The following is a 13,632-nucleotide window of genomic DNA, read 5'->3' on the forward strand; positions in this document are numbered from 1 at the left end:
CACCGCCAGCAATTACTCCGGCCGGGGGGTGGGGGGGGCACAGAAAGGACACACACAGACTGCACAGCCCCAAATGGGACCAAAGTCGCCAGAGGCAGACAACAGTCAGCAGCACAGTTACAAGAAGCAAAAATACAATAGCTGCCTTCAGCTGAAAAGGCCTTGTTAACAAAATCAGATTAAGTAGGATGAATCTCCTATTACACAACCGTTTTCCTGCCTGGTGCGTTTCTTGTGGGTTTATTTATTCAAAAGGTAACACAGCAGTGGCAGAGCGGTGATGCAGGGAGAGGGGGAAGCGGCTCGGGGAAGGTAATGAGTTTACTTTAAAAAGCCCACAAACATCATGAAAACACAGAGGCATCCAGGGTGCAGAATGGTAATGGCCCTTCAATCAATCCACAATTGATTTCACATTTAAACTTTAGATCATCTCAGTAAAAAGCCTTTTGTGAGACTCGAGATGGAGAATCAGAATCTGCATTTCAATGGAGACACTGGGGCTCAGCCACCCGCTCCGTCAGCGCTTCAGCTGGGGAAGGAGAAGGAGCCCACATCTCTGGGGACATCAGTGCCCAACACAGAGCTACTGCCTGGGCTTAGATAACCAGGAGCCCTCACGGCACAAATCAACATCTCACACTAAAGGTCAAGTGGGTAAGTGGTGTCCTCGCCTTGCAGCAGGAGCGTTCGCCCTGAGCAGCCACAGGCTAGCGTGTGGCTCCAACGCCCTTCTCCTGCAGCCCCAGCCCCTGGGCCCTTCTGGGACAAAGGCTTTCACCATCATTCTGTCGCCAAGGTATGGGAGGCTGGGGCTGAGCAGGCTCTGAGGGCACCAGAAAAATACTGGCTTGCTATTCCTTTGGCCCTATTTGCTCTCACGACAGTAAAACACCACCTGAGCAAGCGGCAGCCCTGCTTTTAACACCCTGAAGGCTGCTGTGGAGGAACACAAGCGACAGACGCTCTTCAAGTGCTTCATTTCAGTAAGGCACAGACCTCCCGACCTGCAGTCCAAGCCCAGGGCACACTCACCAAAGGAGACATCACCGAAGTGGAGGGAAGGTACATTGAAATGGAGAGTTGGTCCAATGACACAGCCCCTGTAAGGACAAAGGCAGAGGAGGAACTGGCTTGGTTAAAAAGAACTGCAAAGCATTCAGCTTTTGTTACCACCGGGACAGGGAAAAGCTGGTCTCAGCACCACAGTGGGTTTCAAACCAACCCGTCACCCTTGTGCTCGACTAAGACATTAGACGACACCCTTTTTTCTCTGCTCCATCACCAAATGAGGTAGGTGGGAGATGATTACCCAGAGATGGCTACAGATGTGCCCACCAGGCTCCTAGAACCCTCCTCACCTGACAGTCAAGGTCACAGGCTCAGGGGACCCACCCACACTGAACCGGAATTCTTCTGTGAATGGCCCCAGGATGGTGGAACTGAAGGAGATCCGGAGGACTTGGAGGCCATCTGGTGAAATGATGCCCTCCTGGGGGTGGAAGGAGAAGCAGGAGCCCAGAGCCGTCCCTGGAGGGACCAAGCTGAAGGGGGCATCGATGACTCCTTTGTTAAACAGGATCGCCTGCAGCAGCAAGAAATCAAAATGGAAATACATGAGGAATCTTCCTTCCTTACAGAAGGCTGATTTCTTCTCTAATTAGACATCTATAAAAGGCAGAAGATGCCACGTGTTGCTGCTTGGCTGAAGCTAAAGAACACACAACAGGACAGGTTCTGCCTTTGGGCTTTTGCATGCAGAACAGCGATAACTTCACAGAAACTGAGTCACCCTGGGCTTATTCCACTGACACAGAGCAGTCCGCTTGGACTTGCATCACCAAGGCGATGCAGACCTGCCCCAAAGAGCAGCAAAGGGCGGTCACAGCATTACTAGCGCATCGCCACCTAACTGCTTCTGCTCCAGACGAGCCCAGTCCCGCCAAGGGCAAACACATTCAGCTCCCATTGCCGCCAACAAGCTCATCTGATGTGGAAAATACCTCGGGACAGCCCTATAACCAGCTTCAGCAGCACTCCCCGACTCTGCTAGGGTACGTCAGTGAGGCTCATTTTATTCTTTTCTTTCATCCGAGAGTCTCTCTGTCTTTGCTCAACCAGACACGTCAAGAAAGGGCGAGAGTGAGGTGCATAGCAGCTCCTCCTAGTCTAAAGAATTTCTCTTTCACAAATATTCACAGCCATCATCTGCCAATTTACCATTATTTACTGTTCCAACAAGCGACGCAATCCTGCGGCGCTTGGTGAGATTCAGCTCTCTTCACGTTCAGCAAGGAGCGCCCACACCTGCCTGTGAGTACCAGCACGCTGTTGGTCACCAGACCTACCCAAAAGCAAAGCCCTACAGTTTCCGATGGCTGCAGGTGACAGCCTGCCATTTCTGCGCTCCCAACTACCTGCTCTGGAGGTTTTTTCCCTAATTTCTGTCCCCCCAAAACCTGTCAGAAAAACTGAGACAGAAGCAGACATACAGCCCTTATTTTCCAGTTTTGCAGCTGCTGTTGAAAACATTCACCTATTCCAACTCTGCACTGGTAACTGGAAAACTACTCATGTGTTTTACACCTTAGTTACAAATTGCACTTAGGGATCCTGCGCTGAGGTTCACCTCCAGTCTGGCTGCTCAATACAGCACCTACAGTATCATCTACTCATTCACATTTTCTCAAGTAATGAAAAAAAATAATTTATATAAATAGACTCCATAAAGTATCAGCATTAAAAATGCATAGAGCGCACAAGATTTTGGTAAGAAAACCCCTTAACATGTCCTTCCCTGCCACAGTCAAGCTTTTGAAAGCATCTGGCACGACGTATTGCCTCATTTTCTACCTCTTTCAGTTGCTATATTTTTTTGGGGGGGTTAGATTTTTGGGGTTTTGGGGGTTTGTTTTTTGGGGGGGGTTTGGTTTTTTTGGGTTGGTTTTTTTTCTTTGTGTGGGTTTTGGTGGTTTGTTTTTTTTGACAGAAAACTTGCCATCATGGGTGGGGGGAGGGAAACATGTAGAAAGCTCCTCTGCTTCATTTCCAGAACTGCTCTGCTCTGTTCACAGAGCCAGAGGTGCACCAGGTCTGAAGGGTGGCAGGAGGCTGGTCAGCAGGGAAAGCGCTCCCGGTGCCTGCGCGGGCAGCTCTGTGCGGGGAGGCTGGCCGGCTTCCCTCCGGCGCCAGGAGCCAGGAGGATGCGCTTCACTGAAAGGTGTTTGCAACGGACTCGAGTTGGAACACAACACGTTTGTTCCAGCTGCTTTTTAACCGCCAGGGTACCAGGGTGCAGTGCATCTAGGGCTGAAACAAAAGCCTCTGGATCCTGACCTTTTTGACCCGGTGTTGCTTTCATGTGTCAAGGGCTGGTTTTTCTGCATGAAGCCTCCCAGCTGGTCTCAAAGGGAGGTTGCCAAAAAGCAGGGATCGGGGCTTTGGGAACAACAGACACACCCTTCAGACCCCATCAAAACTATCCAGATTCTGCAAAAACTCCCACATTTCACTCACGTCAAATATTCCGTGCTCACAACTGCCGGCGTTGCCAGAAATCCCGCAGGCCCACAAAGCTCACCGCTGCCCCAGGAGCCATCAGGATCCACCCCAACCCCAGAAAACCCCACTGCTCACCTCATAGCTCTGGGCTGATCCAACAAAAACCTTCCCGATGTCCAGCTGGTCAAAGCTGAAGCGCAGCTGGGGCCCTATGCCGCTCCCTTTGATGCGCAGGGGCAGCCTGGTCTCACGGCCTGGGGAGAGATTGCCATGTCAGTACAGAATTCCTTCGGTTCGCCTGGATTTTCCAGGCAGCCTCGGAGCCAGTCCCTGACTCCGGGCTGGGTGGCACCAGCACTAGGTGCTCCGCGAGAAGATACAGGACCCCTCTCTTCCCTCAGGAGATATACTTCGGGGCTGGCTTCTCATTTCTAACTGAGCCCTCGGGCTGCTTTATAACTTAGCAATCACTTTGCACCCTGAAGAAGATATGCTGCGCATAAAAGACGATTTCGGAATTCCTTCCCATGCACTTAGACAAGCTTTGAAATCCGTTCAGTGAAGGCACAAAGCTCACAAAACAGAACCAAAGATAAAAACCTGCTGTCTGTATCGCTGCCATCAGAGATGACCGCACAGGAGCTGAGAAGGAAGAGCCCAAGCAAGGCCCAGCAGCCGGCTGACAGCCGCACCCCAGCAGCCTGCAGAACCCTGCGCAGTTACCGTATCAATAAAAAGCTGTTTCATGGCCTTTGCATCCGTCAGCTTGGAGCAGTAAGGACGGGATCAAAGCAGCTGGGTTAGTGATCTCAGCACCCTCCAGAACGGGAGCCTGGCTGCTGGGGACCACTGGCCTCGCACCTCCTTCCTCTTAGATGGGGAAAATCATTTCCCTGGATGGAAATCTGACAGGGACCTCCCGCTCTTGAAAACCACCTCAAGCAGCACCACACAGACGGAGAGGAAGGACAAGGTAACCTGAACCACGGAGCTTGCTGCAAGCATTCCCTGCCCCGTGCCAGCACAGCAAAGCTGTCACACCTCTGTAAGGGCAAAGGCAGTGTAACGCGGTGGGTCAGTGATAACCGCTCCCAGCAAAAGCCGTGACAGCACTTCTGTCAGCCAGGAGGAGCATAAAGCTTGTCTAGCAGGCTGCTCGCACTGTGCTTCCTGGGCAGGGAGCTCACCCTGCTGAGGGCAGCGAGCCCTGTACAACACTACGCAGATGCAGCACGGACTTCGAGCCACGAGGTGACTGGTCCCACGCAGGGAGAGCGGCACACGCCTGGTACTTTCACAGACACCCTGCGCTCAGCGGGGCTCAGCCACCTACGGTCTGGCAGCGCCTGGAGAGCGGGAGGTGACCCAGGGGCAGGGGGCACGTTTCACTCAGCTCCTACCGCCTCAGGAGCCTGACAGTGCATCCACGGATCCAAGGCTCATCTTGCAGGTCTACAGGGGCTCAGTGCTCGTCCACCAAAGCTCTTCTGCGGTGTAGCTCTCTGGCCTTTACAAACACCTTGCAGCAGAGCAAATGCCTGGTAGGAAGGCTTATCCCCTCGCTGCTTTGGCTGCTCTAGAGCCATCAGTGGTCAGAGCCAGGCATCCTAAGCCCTGGCTCTGCACAGACCAGCTGGAAGCCACAGGGACAGCAGGAAGGTGCCGGCGCTGCCCTGCTGACCACCGGCCCTTCCTAGCAAGTCCACGGGGACCAAGGGGGCTGGAAGAGTATTTGTGCCCTGCCTTTGCGGTGGGTGGCAGGAGGAGGAGAAAGGAGCCGTACCTGAGATGTCGCAGTAGGCTGTTTGTTGATAGACTCGGGCTTCTCGGGGTTTGAAGATCACCTTAATTTCAATTGAAGAATTTGGCCAGACATCTCCCTCCTAAAACAGAAGCAGACAACAAACCATTTATCCTCAAACACTACATTTCTTGTTTTCAACCACAGCCCTGTAAGCCTTTATTTAGAGCACCAATGAAGAGCAAGAAGCAAACAGCACTTATCCAGGTTTGTAAGACTTTGGAAGCAGCTGCAAAAAATGTCAGTCCCTTACCTTTACTAGCACCTGGTAAAGGCTTTTTTTTTTTTTCTTAATTAGGGTTCTAATAAAGGAACCCAACTGGCTGGCTTCAGCAAATCAAGCATTTCTTCAGAAGTACCAGCTGATCTAAGCACAAGGCACCTTTTCCTCCAACCCTTCCCTTGCATCCCTGTCTCCCTATGGCCATGGGAATGTTTTACCCAGATCAGAAGAGAGTCAGCAAGTCAAAGGGATTTTTCCATTCTTCGTTACAAACGTGCTGCCTCTTATACCCTCAACCTGTACGTGCATGTAACTCTTTAATGGATTCTGGTGAGTCAGGGCACTCGGCACCAAGCAGAACAAGCCCTCCTGGGGAGCAGTGAAGACCAGGCTCCTCCTGCCCTGTGCCGCCAGCACTGAGCCAGCTCGCAGGCTCTTCCAGCTGATGGATGACCCGAGAAGGGAGCTGAGAGTCACATGCAGCCCAGTTCTCTCTGCAAGGTGCGTACATCCCTGTTTCCCTGAACACAGGCTCAAACAAGAAGAGATGGCATTTGCTTACAGCTCCACACCTACTGCAACCAGCAAGCTCTTTTCCTTGCCAGGCTCTTGCTCCGGGATTTAACTCCGGCCCATGGTACCAGTGTGGGCGCAACCGCTGCTTCCTCAGCGTCTTCATTCTCTCCCCCTCTCTCAGAGTCCTGGCACTGGTGCTCAGTCCCAGGGAGCCTCGTCATGTGTTTTCAGAGACATCCCTGGCTTCTAAAGGCTCTTGCTTCTTGCGACCGGTTTCAACAAAGGCACCACTGATATTCCCCTCAGTCCCCAGCACTACAAATGCTTCTTCATCCATTTGTTGGCATAAATATATGCATCTCTGACAACCGTAATAATATTTTAAAGCAATGAAAAAAATTGGGAAGACCACAAAAAGAACAGTTATTTTTCTATGCACAAAGCTTGATTCTGCTTGCTGCTGGGTATTCTCCGTGCTTTGTCCAGGGGAATCTTGAACTGAGTGGAGCCTCCAGCACTGCCACAGCATAAATATTAAACAACTATAATACTTCCCATCAACTTAGCACATAGAGCTCAGAGGCCAGCCCCCACAAAAATTAAAGAGCTATGACATGCTGAGTTACTGGGCTGCAGCTACAATGATTCCCTAATGCACAGCCTGCTCAGAGGGAAGAACAGGTAGAGAGAACCGTTTCCAACTCCAACAAACCAAGCGTAAGAACACAGAAGAAACAATAAAGTCACCTGGATTTTTCTCAAAACCTAGAGAAAACACTTTGCCAGATCAAACGGACTTTGTGTTTCTACCCAGCAAGCAACTGGAGGAAGATGAAGCATTACTAGATGATAACACACTCGCTTGAGGAAGCAAACTGGGGACACCAGCCTGCAACCCACAGTCAGCGTACGAGATAGCAGATCCCTCGGGTCCTGCTGGGATGCTGCACAGACTCAAAAGCGTCCAGAGAGTAATCTTGAATTTACAGGAATAAAAGCCTTTGGGGTGCTGCTCCGAACAACATAAGCCCTGCTACGACACCTGGAGCTTGCCTAAGCCGAGCCACTGAGAAGAAACACTCAGATGACGGATTTCCCTGGCTTGGCTAATTAGAGTCTAATAACTCACCAGCGCTCCTCACCCAGCTGCTCGCTGTATGTTTAACAGACTGAATTCAGTGGTCTCACCCTGGGCAGGCAGTCCCTGGGGGGGCGGGGGGGGGGGGGGGGGGCGTGCATTAGGCAGCTGCTTGCATTTGCTTCCAGCCTGACAGCTGTAGCTGAACACACACCCCGGCTCACCGGCGTTCTGCGCTCCTCCTTAAAGGGCGCTGCGTGGGCTGAGCTGCCCAGTGGTGCCCTTAGATCCTCCAGCTGCTGGGGCCCTCTGCCCAGAGAGCTGCTGACAGCCCTCGCTCGGCTCCTGCGCGACAAACTGTGCCTTGCCAGGCTTACCAGCACCACCCGCCACACAAACCATCGCTGCTGCTGTGCTGAGGAAGGACGTTAATGAAATGCTGAGAGTAGTGACGATGCTTGAGGTCTTCATCTTAGAGGGGCACCAAGCGGGGAAGGAGAGCGCATCCTGAGCCTTCAAACCAAATCTCTCCTTCCACTGAGGCCAGAAAACAAGCTTCTGGCAGCCTAAGGCAGCAGTATCAGTCTTTCAGGTCAACTATCTAACAAAGTACTCTTTTGCTGCTCGTCTCTGCTGGATCACAAGCCAGTGGTACTCACTGGTCTATTTTATGTGCCGCCATCAGATATATTGGCCCTGTGGACGCTTCCGGGCAGTTTGGTTATTACTCAGAGGCTGACAGAGGCAATACATCTCCCATTAATGGAAGCAAGTGTAACACAATTCATAAGCAAAAACGAAGCTAAGCGGGAAAGGAAGAAAATTAAAAAGAACCGTTGGCCTGGTGAATATGTATCTGCTAACAACAGCGCGCTTTTCCAGCTGAGTGAGTTTAGCTGACTTTGGGATTCGATGAACCCCAAGGCCAGCACATCTGTGACAGAAATACAGCCGACATCTCCGATAAATCAAATCGGAGACACGCTCAGAAAGCCAGACTTACACAACAGCTTGTCTCCCACAGGCTTGGATGGCTGCTCGGAATGTTCATGGTCACATGCTAATTCCAAAATCACTGCCTCCTTTTTTGTTATTATTTTCATCCACAAGTTAACCCCATACAGGCTGAAATAACCCGCTGCAGCTTCCACAGAGAGCAACACCTGGCAGCTACCGGCCCGCTTACACAGCAAAGCTGCTGCACAAACCCTGCAAAGCCACCCTGCCCAGAGAGCCTTTCCAAGGCTATCGTCCCTCCAGCGGCCTCCTAACCTCTGGGAACCTCCAGCCGCTTCTTCCAAGGGTTTGATTCTTTCTATAGGGTGCTCCCAGGGTGATAGGTGGGAAGAGCAGCAGCCGCTTTTGGCCAGAAGGTCCGAGGCAGCAAGGTCCAGGCTCTGGCGGGGCCCCTCCAGCAGATTTACACGGCGCTGCCAGAAGGGGCCTGCCCAAGCTAAAAGTTACAGGGCTGTCACCAGGGAGAAGGTTGTGGAAGTCGGCGGCAGTGCATTCTTAGATTTTACACTTGATAAAGAGGAAAAAATACTAACATTTGATGTGAAGACACCCATATGCCGGGGGGGAAGACAGACACGAGCAAAACTCTGAATGTGAAACTCATTGTTCCATAGATCATGGAATTAATGGGAATCACAAGATTGATAATGCTGGACAGGACAGAAGGGGAGAGGCTCCTGCAGCAGCCCACTTACGCTCAGTCCTAGAGCAAACTATAACATCAACACAGCCATTTAGGAAAGGTTTCCACTCAAGGCGTGAGGCCAGGCTACACTCTGGGTCCGTACAGCGCTACAGGGAGCACCAGGACTCAGTGGGCAGCCAGGCTGCTGGACCTCACCCTAATGCACTTCAGGAGCCCAAGAGCAGGTTAAGCTCGTTATGGAGGTATAGTCGGCTGTACCGCAGCAGGAGCCCTGGGACACGCTCCAAAACCAGCTGACACACTGCAGGATGCTCTTCATGTTCAGCTGATCAGCTCCCACTCCCTGCTACAGCCCTGCTGCTCCGACACAGGCTCTTGGTCACATCACGCTGCTCTCAGCTGCGGCGGTGTGAAACTGCAGCTGTGCTGACATGGGGGGCTCTCAGCCTTGTACGGGCTATAGGAGCAACCAAGAAGAGAACACGATCCCCTTCCTTAAAAATAAATAATAAAACAATAGTTTCACCTATTTTACAAGAAAGAAGAGGCTAAGATTATTCTAGGGTTTGCTCCAAGATGAGAAGGGATTTTACACTGCTCAGACAGCAGGCACTCGTCATCTCAGACCACACAAATACTCAGAATCAGGGCTCTAGTTAATTGAAGGACATGAGGTTTTGTTTGCATAAATACAAAAGCAAAAACTTTTCTCTAAGCGTGCAATAGAACTCAAAAAAGTCTGTTTAAACCCGCCAGCCTTGCGTGCAGGTCACAGACGATGCTGGGAGGGAGATTCAGGCACGGTCTAAGTCCAGATTATATGAAGGGATTGGTCTTGCCGCAATTAAACTTGGGCTGAACTTGCCCTCCTTTCCATAGAGGACCTTTTCATTCTTCAGTATGTGAACTAATACTCATGGTTAATCCCCATACGCTACGTGTAAGGAGTGCCCTTATATATAATCATCGATACCTCGGAACACTGTCAGGACACTTAGGAAGTGCCCTTAATTTACAGCCCTTGCAGCAGAGCTCAGCTTTAGGCAGGCTCTCAGCGCCTGCCCGGAGCTCGCAGTTTAGAAATGCTTTTTGCAACAATCTCTCCCAGCCTCACTACAAACCTCATGTCTTCCCTCTCGGCACATCAAGACACTGATGTGGGGATCTGCCAAGCAACCTCATTCAGGGAGGAGGAAGAGGAGGAGGAGGAGGAGGAGGAGGAAGGGAGGTTCCCAGCTATCACTTACCACTGGCTCAATGGCAAAAATATCATCAGAGAAAAGCATAGAGTCTTCCTGCACCTTCGCCCTCTGGTTCTGGAAGGCACGGGAGAGAAGGGCAAGGCGTTCTTGGAGCGTGGGGTCCACCGCGCGCTGCTTGAGAAAAGAATTCCTCTCATTCTCCTCCTGCTTCTGCAGCCTGCGACAGCGCCTGCAGCCATGGGGAGACACAAACCAAGCAGATCATTTAATAAACAACATATTTGCAGAGACTGTCATGTAAGTGCAGGAGCAGCAACGCACTGGGGGAGGAAGAGCAGCAGCAGCTCAGCAAGGGGCTGACCCCAAGCCACGGGGTCCCAAGCAGATCAGGTTATCACTCCTGCACTGGCACGGCAGGTACTTTTACGCCACACTCACAAGCTAAGAAGAGGGGTTTGAAAGCTAGCAGCCCTCAGGGGAGCCTCCTGGCTCAAGGCTACAGCCACAACTAATGGACAACCCCACCAACACCCTCAGATGGCTTTGTTGCCCGTAGAGGTGCTCGGGGGAGACGGATGGAGATGAAGGAGCACCCACTGCAGTGCTTCACTGGGAAGCGGAGAAGCAGCCGGGCTTCAGCTGCAGGTTACCAGCATCACTTGTTTATCTTCCCCTTTGCACCGGCAGGGATAAGCAAACTGGCTGCTCCGTTGCCTACACTGCCATCCAGCAGAGGATCCCAGAGCACTTGCAAAGCAAGCTAATGCATTCGGGCATCGCATCACTTCAGTGAAATTAATGGGTTTAGGTGCATGAAGACAGAGGCCCTGAGAGCTTTGCCTGGCATTGAAACAGAGCAAGGTCTTAAAAAGATTAGTCAGGATGTGTTTGGTACTGTGCTCTGGGTGATGCTCTCTTTGTGTTGAGGTAAGAGAGAGATGGCAGGGCCTATTCCCTCCCACTGACCACGTTAAAGTAGAGGAATGTGCTCTGAATGATTAGAAAAGGTAAAGGCGTGTACTCTGAATAATTAGGAAAGGTTCCACTGAGGATGTTAAAGGAAAACCATGAGTCAGAAGATCATTGAACAAAGAAAGTTGAAAGGTTTACTCCACCTAGATCCCACCTATTATGAATAGAATGATTAGATGTCAAAATCAAATGAATATGTATGTAAAGATGTTGTAACCTCTCACAAAAACTGTATAAATTACCCGACTTTTCACCGAAAACTTCAGAGCTAGTTTGTCCGGTGCAAATCGGTAGCTCCCCAGTGTTGCACGAAATAAATACCTTTGCTGCTTAAAGACAAAATTAGTCTCTGAGCTGTTACTCTGTGCCGTTTTGGCATCAGCATTAGCCAATAAAGAAGTCAGCACCAGCACCTCTGAATCCAAACCCTTACATCCAGCCTTGAACCACTTCACCTTTTTCCTCTTTTGGGCCTTCTCCACAGAGCTTTGACACAGGTCACCTCTCCCTTACTTGGTAGTTGTAGCAGCGATCATTGCAGCATTGAAAGCTCACAACCGAGAGGTGAGAAGGGAGCACTGCTGCAGAGCACTTGCTTCCCAGCTGGCACGTTGCTGTGCCCCCTTCACGCTCCAGTCCCCCGGCCACCAAGAACCAGCAGGTGACTACTCGAGGGGGATGAGGGGAAGGCTCCGGACACAGAAAATCGAGGCAACACGCTATAAACAGGACAGCAGTCACCACCCAGCTGAATTCCAATACAATCAGCAAGGAAACACAGTCACGGACGTTACTAGCGGCACATAGACAGAGCCTCGGGCAGATGCTGTCACCGGTGCCAAAAATACTTTCTTTGGCTCGCTCCCAGTGGAGTGTCGTGGGAAATGTTTCTCCATGGCTGACCTACAGTGCTGTGCATGAGGAGGGCTTCCAGCCACCGACATGAGCAACCCTCAACTCAGCCTTCAGCAACGGACAAGAATCCCACCGCTACATCCCAGAAAGTCCTGCAGGAGGGAGACAGAGCAAACCCCTGGGTAGACCTTGTGAGAGCCAGGTCTTTCTGGGTGACAGCCAAGCACAGGCTGCTGCACTGCCTCCTCCCATTGTCAAAGTCCTCTCTGCTCTCAAAAGATCTCAAAAGCTGCTCCGACAGCAGCACAGTGGCCTCGGAGCCATGACCACCCCTAAGACTGCAAGTAAGGAAGAACAAAGCGCCCTGGTCACAGTAAAGAACACAGGCTGGCACGAGATCAAGCGTCACTGCAAAAAAATTGGGGAAACACGTTAACTGTGGCGAAAGCTGGTCGCTTCTGAGGGGAGAGAGGATCGCTCAGGGTCCCATCTGTGACGGGCAGCTGGGGAGAGATGCGAAAAGAATGGTGCAGGGAAGTAGCAAGACAAGGTCATGAGATTTTTTCCTTTAGCACACTGCGCTTGCACCAAAGTCACACACTGTGTAATTAAAAACAGAGAACACTGGAAAACTAGTTTTGGCCTTCAAGGCTTTTCTGACCTAATTACATTGAACTTTATTTGCTCAGAAGCCCTTTAAAATTGCTCCAGTTGAAGGCAGTTTCCTGATCAGCTCTGGGTTCAGACTAACTCCTATACACCTACAGCCGTCCAAGTCTGAAAAGTCACACAAGGACCCCCCTACATCACCCCAGCTTTGAAGTGTCACTTCCAGTGCCTCCCCCTGGGCTAGAAGCATTTCCTTGCTGCCCCAAACGGAATTTCAAAGCTTCAGAGACACCCTTTGGAGAGCCTGCCCCATCTCTCAGCACCGTGAAGACACAGGTGCTGACGCCCAAAGGCACTTCCAAGTCCTGTCCCTGCCTTCCCCGCAGAACCCTCCACCTCCGAACTCTCCCCAGCCCCGGAGAAGGGGCAGGGATACCTCGCTGTGCTGGAAGCTGGGACAGCGCGAGGCAATTCAGCATCCTACAGCCGGATGGCCTCAACGTTCGGGGCCAGCAAAGCACCCTGCCCTGCGCACTACTGCAAAAGCAGGCTGAAGAAGGTTGCCATCCTACCAGAGCTGGAGGGGAAGAAACTGCAGTGAATATCACAGCAGGTACGCTGCCTGCAGCTGTTAGGTGCTACCGCTCAACGCCGTCCCAGGTAAGGAGTGCCGACACTTTCCTCAGCCTCACAGACCCCCTGCGAGCCCAGGGACCTGGCCTCACTGATTTAGGGCTCCCACAGACGGGAATTTGCTCTCCGAGGAAATGCAGTCATTGCAATCAACCTTTCCTCCCCAAAACATCAGCTGGAACATGGATGGAACCAGAATGGGAAGCACCGAGCTCCATTACCCTGAAGCCCATGGACACAGACCCGGATGCGGTGGATGCTTTATTTCTCCTACACCATCCAAAAAAGCACCAACATCCCTCTGAGGCCGTATGGTAGTTTCACTCCTGGGCAGTGTGTCTTACTGAAAGGAATCTTTCCAACGAACCTCAGCTTCTCCTGATCCTCCTCCTCTTGAGTAAGAAAAGCCTTCCACTGGAAGTGGGCTATGATTTTACTCCGGTTGTGGATGACCACACATCTGTGATTTGACAGCGTGATGTAGGTCTTCCCAACTGCCAAGGAGTTTCTGTCCAGCCTGATGTTGACATCTTCAGCGGCTCCATGAAGGCTTGTGTGCGTATCTTCACCTAGAACAAA

The 13,632-nt window shown here is 51.5% G+C and overlaps 1 protein-coding gene across 1 annotated transcript in view; it reads right to left on the minus strand.

The window, feature by feature from the left end:
• The window catches only part of LOC101913348 (hydrocephalus-inducing protein homolog), a 140,414-nt gene that overhangs the window by 80,491 nt on the left and 46,291 nt on the right, over positions 1-13,632 (minus strand). Inside the window, 6 exon segments of the mRNA XM_055793338.1 lie at positions 1,036-1,103; positions 1,362-1,585; positions 3,637-3,755; positions 5,285-5,384; positions 10,030-10,213; positions 13,421-13,622. Coding sequence (XP_055649313.1) covers positions 1,036-1,103; positions 1,362-1,585; positions 3,637-3,755; positions 5,285-5,384; positions 10,030-10,213; positions 13,421-13,622 — 897 coding nt within the window.

The sequence above is a fragment of the Falco peregrinus genome, unplaced genomic scaffold (assembly GCF_023634155.1).
Source record: "Falco peregrinus isolate bFalPer1 unplaced genomic scaffold, bFalPer1.pri scaffold_35, whole genome shotgun sequence".
NCBI lineage: Eukaryota > Metazoa > Chordata > Aves > Falconiformes > Falconidae > Falco > Falco peregrinus.